General features: G+C 48.5%; 2 protein-coding genes across 2 annotated transcripts; one reads left to right on the forward strand and one right to left on the reverse strand.

The window, feature by feature from the left end:
- The first annotated feature begins 251 nt into the window (after positions 1 to 251).
- On the forward strand, positions 252 to 1,864 carry LOC120695644. Its single transcript, XM_039978853.1, has one exon. It carries the CDS (start codon positions 307 to 309, stop codon positions 1,591 to 1,593), a length of 1,287 nt encoding a protein of 428 aa, XP_039834787.1. The 5' UTR covers positions 252 to 306; the 3' UTR covers positions 1,594 to 1,864.
- A 2,688-nt stretch (positions 1,865 to 4,552) lies between these two features.
- On the reverse strand, positions 4,553 to 8,629 carry LOC120695645 (Golgi SNAP receptor complex member 1-1-like). Its single transcript, XM_039978854.1, has 5 exons — positions 8,309 to 8,629; positions 7,338 to 7,565; positions 7,036 to 7,200; positions 4,917 to 5,030; positions 4,553 to 4,837 (listed from the first exon to the last, which is right to left on the reverse strand). Exons 1-5 carry the CDS (start codon positions 8,342 to 8,344, stop codon positions 4,724 to 4,726), a joined length of 657 nt encoding a protein of 218 aa, XP_039834788.1. The 5' UTR covers positions 8,345 to 8,629; the 3' UTR covers positions 4,553 to 4,723.
- Between the last annotated feature and the right edge of the window lie 4,208 nt (positions 8,630 to 12,837).

Genomic DNA, 12,837 nt, shown 5'->3' on the forward strand with positions numbered 1-12,837 from the left:
CGGCGGCGGCGGCAGCATGGCATCCGCACGTCGCGCCGCCGGTGTCGCGCTCGCTCGCACCCCAGCTGGGTCCAGTCCAACGCGACACCGCCCCACCGCGCCAGAGTTATATGTAACACTCCCTCGCCGCGCCCTGGCTCCCTGCTCGTGCTCGAGGGGCGACCCAGCCAGCCGCCGCGGACCCCCGGGGAGAAAAAAAAAACAAAAAATCTCGTGCTTTTCGCTGCGATTCGCCCACCCATTTCCGTCCCCCCCCCCCCCCCCCCCCCACACCCAAAGGCCAGGCAGGCGGCCAAGCGCCAAGCCATGGCCGACGCGATACCGGCCTGCTTCCGCGCCGCGGCGGCGTCGGGGTCCGGGTCGGCAGCGGGGACCAGTCTCGCCACGTCCGTCTACGAGACGCGCCTCGGCCTGGCCGCGCTGTCCTGGTCGCGCGCCGCGCTCGGGCTCAGCCTCCGCGTCTCCGCCGGCGCCTCGCCGTCCCCCTCCTCCGGCGGCTACGGGTGCGTCGCCGGCGGCGGGGTGGAGTACAGGGACGGCGACGGCGACGACGAGGACGGGGAGGAGAAAGCCACCGTGGCCGTGCGCGTGCGCCCGTGGCTGCTGTGGCGGCGGCGCGGGTTCAAGCGCTTCCGCGTGCGGGACCGCCGGGTGGACCTGGCCTGGGACCTGTCGCGCGCGCGGTTCCCGCCCTCGGGCTCCCCCGAGCCCTCGTCGGGCTACTTCGTCGCCGTCGTCGTGGACGGCGAGATGGCGGTCGTGGCGGGGGACATGGCGGAGGAGGCCTACAGGAAGACCAAGGCGCGCCGCCCGCAGGGCCCGGGCCCCGTCCTCGTCTCGCGGCGCGAGCACGTGTCCATGCGCGACGCGGGCGCCGGCCGCGGCCACCGGACCTGCGTCCTCGTGCGCGGCAGGGAGCGGGAGATCTCGGTGGATCTCGTCTCGCGGGGCCAGGGCCAGGGGCAGGGGCAGCCCAAGGAGCAGCGGGACAGGGACAGGGCCGAGGTCGGCATGTCGGTCTCCGTCGACGGCGACCGCGTGCTCCACGTCCGCCGCCTGCGCTGGAAGTTCCGCGGATCCGAGAAGGTGGACCTCGGCGGCGGCGACCGCGTCCTCGTCTCTTGGGACCTCCACAACTGGCTCTTCCCCGCGCGCGACGTCTCGGCCCCCGACTCCTCTGCCTCCGCCGCCGCAGCAGCGCTCGCCGCGGCCGCGGCCCCGCCCGCGCACGCCGTCTTCATCTTCCGCTTCGAGCTCGCGGACGGCGGCAGCGGCGAGGAGCGCGACTCGGCCGATGCCAGGGAGGAGAAGGAGGTGCCCGACAAGGCCGGGGGAGGCGGCTGGGCGGGCTACGTTGGCAGGTGGGGGAGAGGAGGGGACTGGAGCGAGAGCAGCAGCCATGGCGAGAAGCGGAGGAAGAGTGGGGCGGCCCGCAGGCTGGCCAAGGCGAGCTCCTCCTCGTCGGCGTCAGTGGCGTCCTCCTCCGCGTCGTGGGCGAGCGGCTCGACGGTCATGGACTGGGGCAGCCCCGAGGACGCCGAGCTGCAGCGCGGCGACGGCTTCTCCCTCCTCGTCTACGCCTGGAAGAACTAGTGTGGTGGGCTAGCGGCGGCGGCGGCGGCGGAAGCGGCTCGCCGGCATTGTTTCGATTGATGATTGGTTCTCGATTCAGTGAGGATTTCTTCTTCCCATTGTTGTAAGTTGCAATTGTTCACCGGGCAATGTTCTTGTGCAGTTTTGAGTGCTTGCTCCACTGACCAAACCATTTTGTTTTTGCAATCTCCATAGAAATGGACATCTAGAGGAAGTGAGAAACAAGGGATAATGTGTTGGTCCATGGTCTATCCAAATTAGCTCGCTCTTAGCTCTGTTCGAATCCTACAAATCATTGGTTGGTTCTCTTCATTAGGTAGCGCATTGTGGACTTGGAATAGCATCTCAATTTATTTAGAGCTAAAACAAGTGGTTAGCCTTAGTGGTTGAATGACTAGATAGATCCCCTGGGTTAGAATTAGAAGAATAGCCAGCTGCTGCCCCTTGTTTTCCATGTCTCCCGTGCCAGTTGCTGGAAAGATTGGATTGCTCGGCTATTATTGGCAATCGCGAGCTTAATCCCCAATCATGGGCTGATAGGTGACAAGAGGCGGGCTGTTCGGATCGCGACGTTCACATGCTTGCTGCTGGAGTGCCGCCTCTCGCTGGGTGGGGATTGTGGCTGTCAGTTGTTCTCTTGCTTAAGTGGCTCCGGCTGGTGGTTAAGGCCTGCTTAAACAATGACAATTCGGTGCCGTGAGTGCATTTCCGTCCGTGTGACGCATCGAGCGCGCATCGTTTACGGCAGCCCCACCCCAACCCGGGAGGGCATCTCGTCGTCCAGGACGATCAGCACGCAATGGTTGACCCGGATCACGGGATCGGGTCAGGTGCTGTGTTACTTCTTCGTAGCCGGCAGCTGCGGGTGGTGCCGTGACTCGAGAGCAAGCTGCCAGTATTAGTATTGTCCATCCTGGAAGGAAGCGAGCGTCGTGTTGCTGTCACCGGAGCAGCCGCTCTCCAAATTCAGCTCCCTTTGCATGTAGTTCCGGCGCGGCGGCCTTGTGGGTGGAAGGACAAGAGCCGAGCCAAGCCAAGCGAGCGTCTGCGGCTGTAGCTTTTTTTTAGCGTCTGCGGCTGAAGCTGGAAGCAACAGGTAAGAGTGGTAATGGATCATGGTCATAATGATTTATTCACAGTCCAATACGAATTTTAATTATTTTAACTCAAAATTATATAAAATTAAAGTATGATCTTTTTAAGACTCGACTCTTAAATTCTCTATGCCAAATTCCAAAGCTCTTTACCACCACATCCGAAGCGTCCACCGCCACGTTTTTTTTTCCCGAGCTCGGGCAACAGGGCCGGCGATCCGCCGCGGCAGGTCGGGACTGTTGGGCCACATGGTCGAGTCGATCGCTCCCTCCGGCCACCGTCACGCACAGCAAGCGCATGTTGCCTTGGTGTAGTCGCGCGAGCGCGAGATGCCGCCATCGAAAGTTGGAGACACGGTACGATCCAGGCGCCGCCGGGATCTGCGGCCGGCAGACAGGGAGCGGACTCATCAGCTCAGCTCAGCTCAGCTCCAACCCGCGCGCGGTGTCCTTTCCCGTGGGCGCGAGCTGGAAGCCTGCAACTGGAACCCGTGTGCCCCAAAAGCGCACGGCCGGATGGGATGGGCACCGGGGACGCTGCGCATGTGGACGGTGGCCCGTGGCGCCGGGCCTCGACAACGAGTCTTGTCGCCTGTCTTGCTAAAACCCGCTTTGGCCTCTCGCGAACGAAGCCGCCTCCGCGTTCCTGGCGTGGTGGCGTCGCCTAGCTGGCGCGTTTAGTTTCCAAAAATTTTCACATCGAAATTTGTGAATTTTCTTTTGAACACACGTATGGAGCACAAAATATAATTAAATAATAAAACTAATTACACAGTTTGGAGGTACACGACCAGACGAATCTTTTGAGTCTAATTAGTGCATGATTAGCCATAAGTACTACAGTAACCCACATGTGTTAATGATGTGATCAAATGCCTCAAAAGATTCGTCTCGCAGTTTCCAAGTGAGTTCTGAAATTAGTTTTTTAATTAGTGTCTGAAAAACCCTCCCGACATCTGATCAAACTGTTGACGTGACATCCAAATTTTTTTTATTTGGGAACTAAACGATCCCCGAACCACCGGCGGGTGATCCCCGAACCACCGTCGCCCCGCCGGGAAGGGAAGGTAAATTTCGGGAGGGTGTAGACACCAGACAGTCCTGGACGTCCCTGTTTGCAGCAAGCAGCGACAACGCCGAGTAGGTTGCCTGATGGGAACCAGGCTGACCTGACCTTGGCTTGGACAAAACTCTGCAGAGGCCAGAATGGGATGGGACACGACTGCGTGAGGTGTTCCCGTGTTTGGTTCGAAGATCCGGGTCATGTTTAGTTGCCACCCGTAAACGCAAAATTTTATAATTTTTTTTACTAATTTGAAATACTAAATGAAATCTATTTACAAAACTTTTTGCATAGATGGACTGTAAATCACGAGACGAATCTAATGAACCTACTTAATCCATGATTTACAACAGTGATGCTACAGTAATCATCCGCTAAATATTGATTAATCATGTATTAATTAGCATCATTAGATTTGTATCGCTATTTACAACCCATCTGTGCAAAAAATTTTGTAAATAGACTTCATTTAGTACTTAAAATTAGTAAAATTCCGTCGATATTTTTTTTTTGCGTTTACACCATCCGCCAACTATACACGGCCCCAATCTGAAAATAGGTTGCTCATTAAAAGATCCATTTCATGCCTTTTGTGCAATATATAAGCCAATAGAAAATAGAACCGTCGAACTAAAAGCCGCAGGGTAGCCGGTAGCGCCCAGCAGCCACAGGTCAAGCTCCACCTTTAATCCCAGATCTGTGCAACATGGGACTAGCTAAGCGACGCCAGCTACCGAGCTCTGGCATTCGTCAAGCCGAAACTTAGTCATGGATCGTGCAGAAAGTACACAAGGCACAGTTCTTTTCAGACTAGGGGTGTGCAGTTGCATAGCTGGAGACACCGTGGCTACAGCACGCCCGAATCGTAATAGCATTGAACCAACCAATATTGTACAAACACCAACCAAGATTATCTGTACCGGTAGTGTGATCCCAAACGTACAACACTGTAATACCTTTTGCTCTGGCAAAACTACTTAGACAACCAGTAGATGAAGATGAGGAAAGCACAGACGGAGGCGACGAGCGAAAGGATGATTGTGTCCATAGATTTCTTCCTTCTGATGGACGAGAGGACGTGGTTAATCTGTCGGGTTGAGTGGAAGTTTGTGAGATGTACACGACACGGATTGAGCTGTTTTGGTCATAGGATATGGGACACATACCGTCGGAAGCCGGCTGCTGACATTGCTTATCTTTGAAGTGATGCCGCCGAATGTTGACCGTTGAGTCATGAGACAGCCTAGCGTCACTTGAGCTTGCGATATCACGTTATCCATCTGATATCATTAAATATAACTTTTCAGGCATACAAACAATAGTATTCACCATTCTGAAGTCGTCAAACAATTATATTCTTCTAGACAAAAGTTGAGCTGAAGGCTTTCCCTGAATCAATTAAACTGGCAGGTCTAGCAAGTGATTTCTAAGCTCAAATGAGATACTTTTACTGCACTAATAGCATAGCATAGTATAGTATTATAGCATCACATGAACTTAACTACTGACACAATTGTTTGAGGCCAATGTGTGCCTTTTGAATGTTCCTGGATAAGTATATAACTTGTGGTTTCAGGTTTACTTCTCACTTGAATAACAGAGTAATAATTTTATTAGTTAACAATTTGAGGTGGTAAGAGGTACGTGGGAGTACAGAGGAGATTAGTAAGGTCAATAAAGCTGTTTGGTCGCACAATGGAGATTAGTAGACTCAATAAATGTGAAAACAAACAAAATCTTCTGGATCACTAGACAATTGATTTTCCACATCACCCACAATTTTTATAGCTGCTTGATTGCTTCATTTTTTGCATCTTAACCATACAATTTTCAAGTAACTCACACATAAGTTTGAGCCCCATTGGCTGGCACATGGGTTGGAGCACCTCTACCAGCCAACAATGGGTAGTGCAACAACAAGCGTGTGTTGGTCAGCTAATTAGCAAATATTTGCAAGAACTGCACAAATTCCTAGGGTATCATAATTATCTCAACAGATAGAACTCCAAATAGTTCAACTATGCGGATCCTTACAACTTGATAAACAACATCATTACATACATTAATAGCAAGCTGTAAGCCAAGTGTGCAGAATCTTTGGATTTGCAGGTAGGTCATCCATGTTCAGACACTAAAAGATTTCAATGGGCGCTTAGCTCCTACTGCCCACAAGACGTGGTATGTAACTTCAACTATCCTTCAAAGCTTCCACATGACAACATTTTCCATGGCAGATTCAGCTTCGAATAGAACAGAGAAGCATATTTAAAAGGGGCATATTTCAACCATATTTCACCCCAACTATATCCTCAACAGTTGGATGTACAATTTTAGATAGGAAACGTTAATGGTATGGAAAAGTGGAATTTAGTTGTCAGCTTCTCACAAAAGAATTGCCCTTTCAAGTGTTGGCAAGAAGAACAGAGAATGCAAACATGCTGAAAATAGGATTTGCGAACCAGTAAGCAGAAGCGGACATCAATATAGCTATATAACATGAATTTTACTTGTGCTTGAACTCCATCAAAATTGTTCCACAGCCACGTGTCATCAGTTAATCTATTCCATGCTTGTTAGTTTTTAGTTCATGGTAAAAATCATTCCTACGTCCTGACCTGAGAATTCATTAAACTAGAAACTTATATTGAACCATGCGAGCAATCAGCCTTTTAGGGTCCAATTGGCAACCATAATCCGTTTTGTTATGTTCACCATTTTGTTAAATTTTTTAGGCGTGTCCAGAAACTAGGCAAGAACTCCTAGGTGTTTCCCTCTCAACAATAATACAGAGAGATTCTGAAGTTATCTACTTGTTTCCACCAAAGTACAAAACTATCCACACATGAGGGAAGTTGGACGAAAAAAATAATTCGAAAAACAAAGATGTTATTATAAAGAAAGATACTAGAAACTTGGCAATAACCAAGTGCTTTTTAAATATTATAGTCACGTTGAAGAATTACTCAGTGCCTACAAAGATATTGATATGTCAAACAAGTTCATTCAAAACACATACATTGTTCGTCACAAGTGTAAAAGGCAATATTGGCACAGTAGCATGGTTTGGTAACATGGGTCCATTTCTACCACTTTCCAAGAAATGGTAGAGCGTGATTCTTCGACTTTATGTAGTGAATTCCTCTATTTGATCCTATGCCATGAAATCAACTCCCAACAGGAAGAAAATTGCAGGTTCTAGTCCAAAAATTTGGTTTTCCACATTGTTCTCTCAAGAAGACATAGAAGAAACAATTGAAGGATGCCTGAACAGGAGGGTATTCATACCTGTCCAGTACTCCTGCTAATTGCAGCTTGTTCCCTTAGAAGAGCTTGATCAGCTGAGTCTGATGCCTCTTCGACATCAAACTTTGCTCTATCAAAATCTCTCAAGTCAAGGAGAGAAGCATGTTGCTGTTTCACTCTGAGGCTTGATCGAAGCCGATAGAATTCCTATATCAGAAGAAACAAATCATGATGTCAATGGAAGTCCAGTCGTGTCATATGTGGCATTGTGGTGCTTTATTAAACCGTAAACCTGGAAATACTTATGGTGAATGAAAATAGGTAGTCTAAGAGGCAACCAGGACCTGGGTAAGGTCTTGCAAAATCTCCATATGACGAGTCAGAGTATGAGAAAGAACTTCAGAACCTCCTGATGATACCCAAGTTTGCATTTGCGAATTTACTTGCTGCAATTGCTTCAGTGATCTTTCTATATCTGACTCGATATCGTTCTCTGAACCATCCGATTTCATAGAAACCAATTTACGGTATGCAATCATTTGGTCATCTAACTGAGCTTCCAACCTCCTCGCCTGAAAGGAGAGATATACAACATTTAAAACACAGTAAATCTTACATAGCAATAACCAGACATGGAGGAAAACTGGATTAGCCTACAGCACCATAAAACCATAAAGGAATAAATAATTGAACTAATACAGTACAGCATCACGGGCTACGGCGACACTGACAGTTTTAAACTAGAAATCAAAGACGTAGAATTGAAAAAAAAAACAGCCCAGTGCCACTGCAGGTAGATTGATCAAAATCCTCTACAATCAGAGTACCAGTAAATAGCATGTTCCCGTCATGAAGATAGAGCAAGTCATTACCTGGTTCAATCAGCACTGTGTGACACAAAATCTAGACAGTACAGTATGCAATCAGTGGCACATTGCTACAGATTGCCCCTTCAGTTAGGCCCCCAAAAGAAACGCTAAATGGCGTTACAAGTGGACAGCTAGACTAGGGTACTGTCGAAACAAAAATATTAAATCCAATTCAACTTTTCTGGGCTCAGCATTCGCTCCGTGCACGAATAGCCTACGGATTCAACGACTTACAGAGTATAGTACCCTCCTCACTTCTGCGCCCATGGATCCCCACCCTATCTCGGAATTGACAGGAGCCAGATCCCAGGTAATGACAGAATCCCAAATTTCTCCTGGTGGAGAGAGGCACCCGCGGGGCTACGCGGCCGCAAGAGCGGGACCGACAGGATTCGAGGAACTGCAAAGGGAAGGAGCGCGCGCGTGGGATTCGAGGGGCGGATCACCTGCTTGCGAAGGGCGTCCCAGGAAGACGCCTCCATGGCCCGCGCTTCCTCCTCGTGCTCTTCGGCGCCGTCCTACCGGTTCGTCCCGTCGGCGCGCGGCGGCGGCGCCCTGGTCTGGATCTCGCGAGCGCGCGCGCGCGGGCGGTCGGCGAGCGAGCGAATCGGCCGGTGAGGGGGTGAGGACGGGCGCAAGGGGTGGTTGGTGATGCGTGCCCGAGCACGATGCGCCGATGTGTTTGGCGAGGGAGAGGCGTCAGGTCGGGTGGCGTGGTCAACCGGCCGCCCCGCCCGGGCTCGCTCCGCTGCCCAAGTGCCGAGCCGGCCGCGGTGCCACTGCCACCAATCCCCCTGATTGGCCAAATTCACCAGTTCACCAGTTCTGCACCACTGCTGCAGGGTGTTCTTGCTTAAGGCCCGTTTAGTTCTCAAAAATTTTCGAGCACTACAAAAACTTCGAACATTTGATCACTAATTAAAAATATTAAATATAGATAATTGATAAAACCCATTCCACAACCCTGGGTAAAATCGCAAGACGAATCTAATAAACTTAATTATGCAATGATCAGATAATGTCGTGCTACAGTAATCAATCTATAATGACAGATTAATTAGGCTTAATAGATTCGTCTCGCGATTTCCCGTCCATCCGTGTAATTAGATTTACAATTAAATCATGTTTAGTCCTCCCAATCTTTGGTTGAAAATTGCTACAGTATTTTTTCCAAAAAAATTGGGAACTAAACGCGCCCTTAGTGGCTGTTTGATATGGATTATGCCAAAACAGCCGGTGAACAGTCTAGCTCATTTTAGCACGAGTTTATAAAAGACGCTGCAGTATCTTGATTTACATGAAACAAGTGAACCTGAGGTTAAAATAAAGATAATGACTTCCCGTTAGCTGGTCGTAATTTTACTCTTCGTACGGCATACTTATCCAATTGAGCGGCCACCCTTTTCCACTCACCGCTGAAACAGATTTACCAGAGATAAACTTCCCCCGCCGCCATTTCCCTTTTCCCTGGCTTGCAGCCCCTCGACCGGCTGGGTCCCGGCCTCCTGGCTCCTCGCTCGTCCCGATTTCATCTTCCCCGTCTCCGGTGCCGGCGTGCCGTGGGGCGGCGCAGCGCGGAGAAGGACGGTGTGGGGAGGCACGAGCGGAGCTGCGCGGGACGGGGTGGTGCGGAGGGGTCTGGCGCGGCGCGGCAGGGCTAGGCATGGAGAGGTCCCGCGCAGCGTGGCAGGCGCGGAGCCGCGGAGGGGTCTAGCGGCATGGGAGCGGCAAGCGGAGCGGGCAGCGCATCGAGCAGCACGGGCGTGCGTTCCTCTAGACTCCTGAGGTGCGTGCGTTTATTTTGCATCCTCACCTTTCTCTCTCTAGGGTTAGTCTCTCTCCTCTATCACTTGCGTTCCCTCAGGTCCAGCGATTTTGCGTGGTTAGAAGTGTAGATCGGAGGTGGAGGGGCGAGGGGACGCGCACAGAGGTCGTATTTCCCATTATTTCCATGGATTTTCATTGATGCTCTTCTCTTTTTTGTTGTGAAGTGAATTGGCAGCAAAGATGCGCTGAGATCCAGTTTGTGGTGGAGGAACGGATGCGCACGAATGTGAGACAACAATTATACAAGAGGTATGCAATGGTTCTGCATCATCCATTCATACTAAAAGTTGCATGTCTAGCTAAAATACCTAGAGTTGTTACCATCCATCGATCGATTGATTCAAATATATTTGCAACATGTTGTATGTCTATGTACTGTTCATGTACAAGCTATGGTAGCAATTATTAGGAAAAAAATCAACAAGATACTAATTGGCATAGATATCGACAGACTGTTATAGGGAAGGAACATAAATAGGCTGAACGTAGCCATTTCACGCATGACAAGATACGTATATTTATATGGCCAATCACAAATGAATGAATGGATTGGATGGAAACTCCATTATTTTTCATGATGGAGCTGAACAGGGGAGGGGGGAGGGGAGGGGGTAGAGATCAGATGAAACACATAATAATCCACTCCTCGCATGTGGTTGCCCCATAGCTGAGCAATAATGTTCTTTTTGTTCCTAGCATTAGTTGTTGTGTTCAAAATTTTTGGTGGATCAGCATAGCAGCTATAGATATTTTTACCTAGGCATGTATGCACGAGTGTTCTATTTTTTCTAGAAACTATAGTTTTTCCATCGGATGAAACACAGAATAATTCACCCCTCGCATGTGGCTGCCCCATAGCTGAGCAATAATGTCCTTTTTGTTCCTAGCATTAGCTGTTATGTTCAAAATTTTTGGTGGATTAGCATAGAAGCTGTAGGTATTTTTACCTAGGCATGTATGCACGAGTGTTTTATTTTTTTCTAGAAACTATAGTTTTTCCATCAAGCAATTTTATAGCTGCTCTTGCCCTAAGCATCAAGGAGGCACTGGTGACGCTGGCACGGGAGGCGGTGGATGCCCGCAACCAGCACCTGAACCAGGCCATGGACCTCTACATGAAGCACCAGTACCTCCCCGACGATGTCCAGGTCAGGACTCGTGCTTGTTCTCGGCTCTGTATCTATAATTCGTACATCCTGTATGCAGTTGCCAATTGGGAAATTGAGAAATTTTTAGGTAATTCCATGTTGTTGTAGTGGTAGTTCATCTGGATTGCCATATTGAGTTTAGGTATTCATAGGAATTGGATGGAGGATAGGTGAATATTGATTGGTTGTCGAGATTGAGTTGTAGAATGGTCCTAGATGCTCTTGAACTGCTGGTTCCAGAACCTATCCAGTAACATAGTTGTATATTGGATAGGTTTTGATTTCACACTTGTTCCTGTTTTGATTTTTAGCAAAGGTTTTGATAATTGCTGGCAGGAGCAATTTTCATTCCTGAAATTATGCCTTCAGGTTTGAGTTAATTTTTTTTCTGATGATCTGCAATCTTCTTCTACTGATTTTAGTTCCTGCTTGGTGCTTGGTGTTTGGTGTTAGAGAGTAGGCTTATACAAACTAATGATGTAGCCAATCCTTTGCATTTGGGTCTTTTAAAATGCTTCTGTCCATGTTCTAATTTGCTCATAATTTTTCAAAATTTTGCTTAAGAGGTTTCAAAAAATTGCTTATCGTAACTTGTTGAGTTGATTACCAGCATATAAAATGCTAGGAATTAGGTTGTGTGAGTTTTGATTATTTTTGCCTGCTCATTTATTTTAAGTTGCTTCTGAGTTCATTATAGTGTGCCTACAACTTGTAGCAAAAATGCTTATGTGGATTATTCGAGACATGCTGATTTCATTTGGCCTTCCTCTCTCTTGGCTAGGTCTCTCTCTGTCTTTATCTCTCCCAGCATTCTCAGGATGGGCTCTCAATCCCTCCCCCCTCCCCCTCCCCCTCCATCTCCAGGAGCTCTCCATCAAGCTCCTCCGCAGCCTCGCTAAGTCAAAGCCCATCTCCATCTCCAGCCCACGCCCCCTGTCTCTGCCGCTCAAGGAGCTCTACAACGGCCAATGCTTCTCCTCTTCGATCACTCAGTCACCCAACCTTTGAACCGTCAAGTTTATTTAGGCAATTTATAGGTAGAAATTAGGCACCAATGTTATTATAGATTGGCAATAATATGGTTCCCAATAAGATTTTCTCCATATGTAACAACAAAAATATCAACACTAGGTAAGCATTTTAGTTAAATTATATGTAGGAATTAGGCAACAATATTATTATAGATGGGTAATAATATGGTTCTCAAAAAGCATTTTCCCAATTTATTATTTGTCTCTGGTTTGCTGGTTAGTTGTAGAAATAGGCATGGTTAGTTGTAGAAATAGGCATGAACAGGGAAATTTGGGTGGGAGGGGAGGGGATAGCTTTACTGATGATCTCTAGGCTGTGAAAAATGACCTCGAGCTGTAAATTTGCATCTCTATTGTTTGGGAGGCATATGCGTCTTAATAGGGACAGATTTTTGCTTTGAATTGCATGATACTGTATGATCATATAGCAGCATGTTTATGGTTCATTTCTCTATTTAGCATATTAGCACAAGTTTCTGCATCATTGTCTTATTTGAGCATACCCTGATCAACAGCATCAAACAAGTTTGATTTGTAGGTGCAGACAATTTGGAGAAGTGATTGTGTATAGTGCAGCGCACATTTACATATTCACTTGAATGCAGGAAAAAAGAGGTAGGCAAATGCACAAGTTGTACCTGCAACTTCTTGAGCATCGCCTTCATTCTGAGCGAGAGTATCAGCTTCGTCATCAGCTGCAGCCATGCCTCCAAGTATTATTCCACTATCCAATTCTTCAAGAGGAACCGAGGAGTGTTGAGATCCAATGAGAGAGTTGCTGCCATGGATATGAAGATGCATCTCTAATCTGTCAAACTTGTTGCTGACGTGGTGTTGAGGACCAAAGCAAGCTGGGCATGAGGACTTACCTGACGGAGAGTGCACACGCATTAGTTGCTTGCTTGCCGGTGTTGGAGTTGCATAGAGTTGCTGCTTGTTCGAAAGTTGGGGTGAAAATTGCCTATGTAT

Source organism: Panicum virgatum, chromosome 2K (genome assembly GCF_016808335.1).
Source record: "Panicum virgatum strain AP13 chromosome 2K, P.virgatum_v5, whole genome shotgun sequence".
In the NCBI taxonomy this organism is placed as follows: Eukaryota; Viridiplantae; Streptophyta; class Magnoliopsida; order Poales; family Poaceae; genus Panicum; species Panicum virgatum.

What these genes read in the sequence shown, in the direction of transcription:
- LOC120695644 (XM_039978853.1), top strand. Translation starts at nt 307, where the DNA reads ATGGCCGACGCGATACCGGCCTGCTTCCGCGCCGCGGCGGCGTCGGGG.
- LOC120695645 (XM_039978854.1), bottom strand. Translation starts at nt 8,344, where the DNA reads ATGGAGGCGTCTTCCTGGGACGCCCTTCGCAAGCAG. An exon ending in GGGACGCCCTTCGCAAGCAG is followed by an intron (nt 7,566 to 8,308) that starts GTGATCCGCCCC and finishes CTCTCCTTTCAG; the next exon opens with GCGAGGAGGTTGGAAGCTCA. An exon ending in TTTTGCAAGACCTTACCCAG is followed by an intron (nt 7,201 to 7,337) that starts GTCCTGGTTGCC and finishes CTTCTGATATAG; the next exon opens with GAATTCTATCGGCTTCGATC.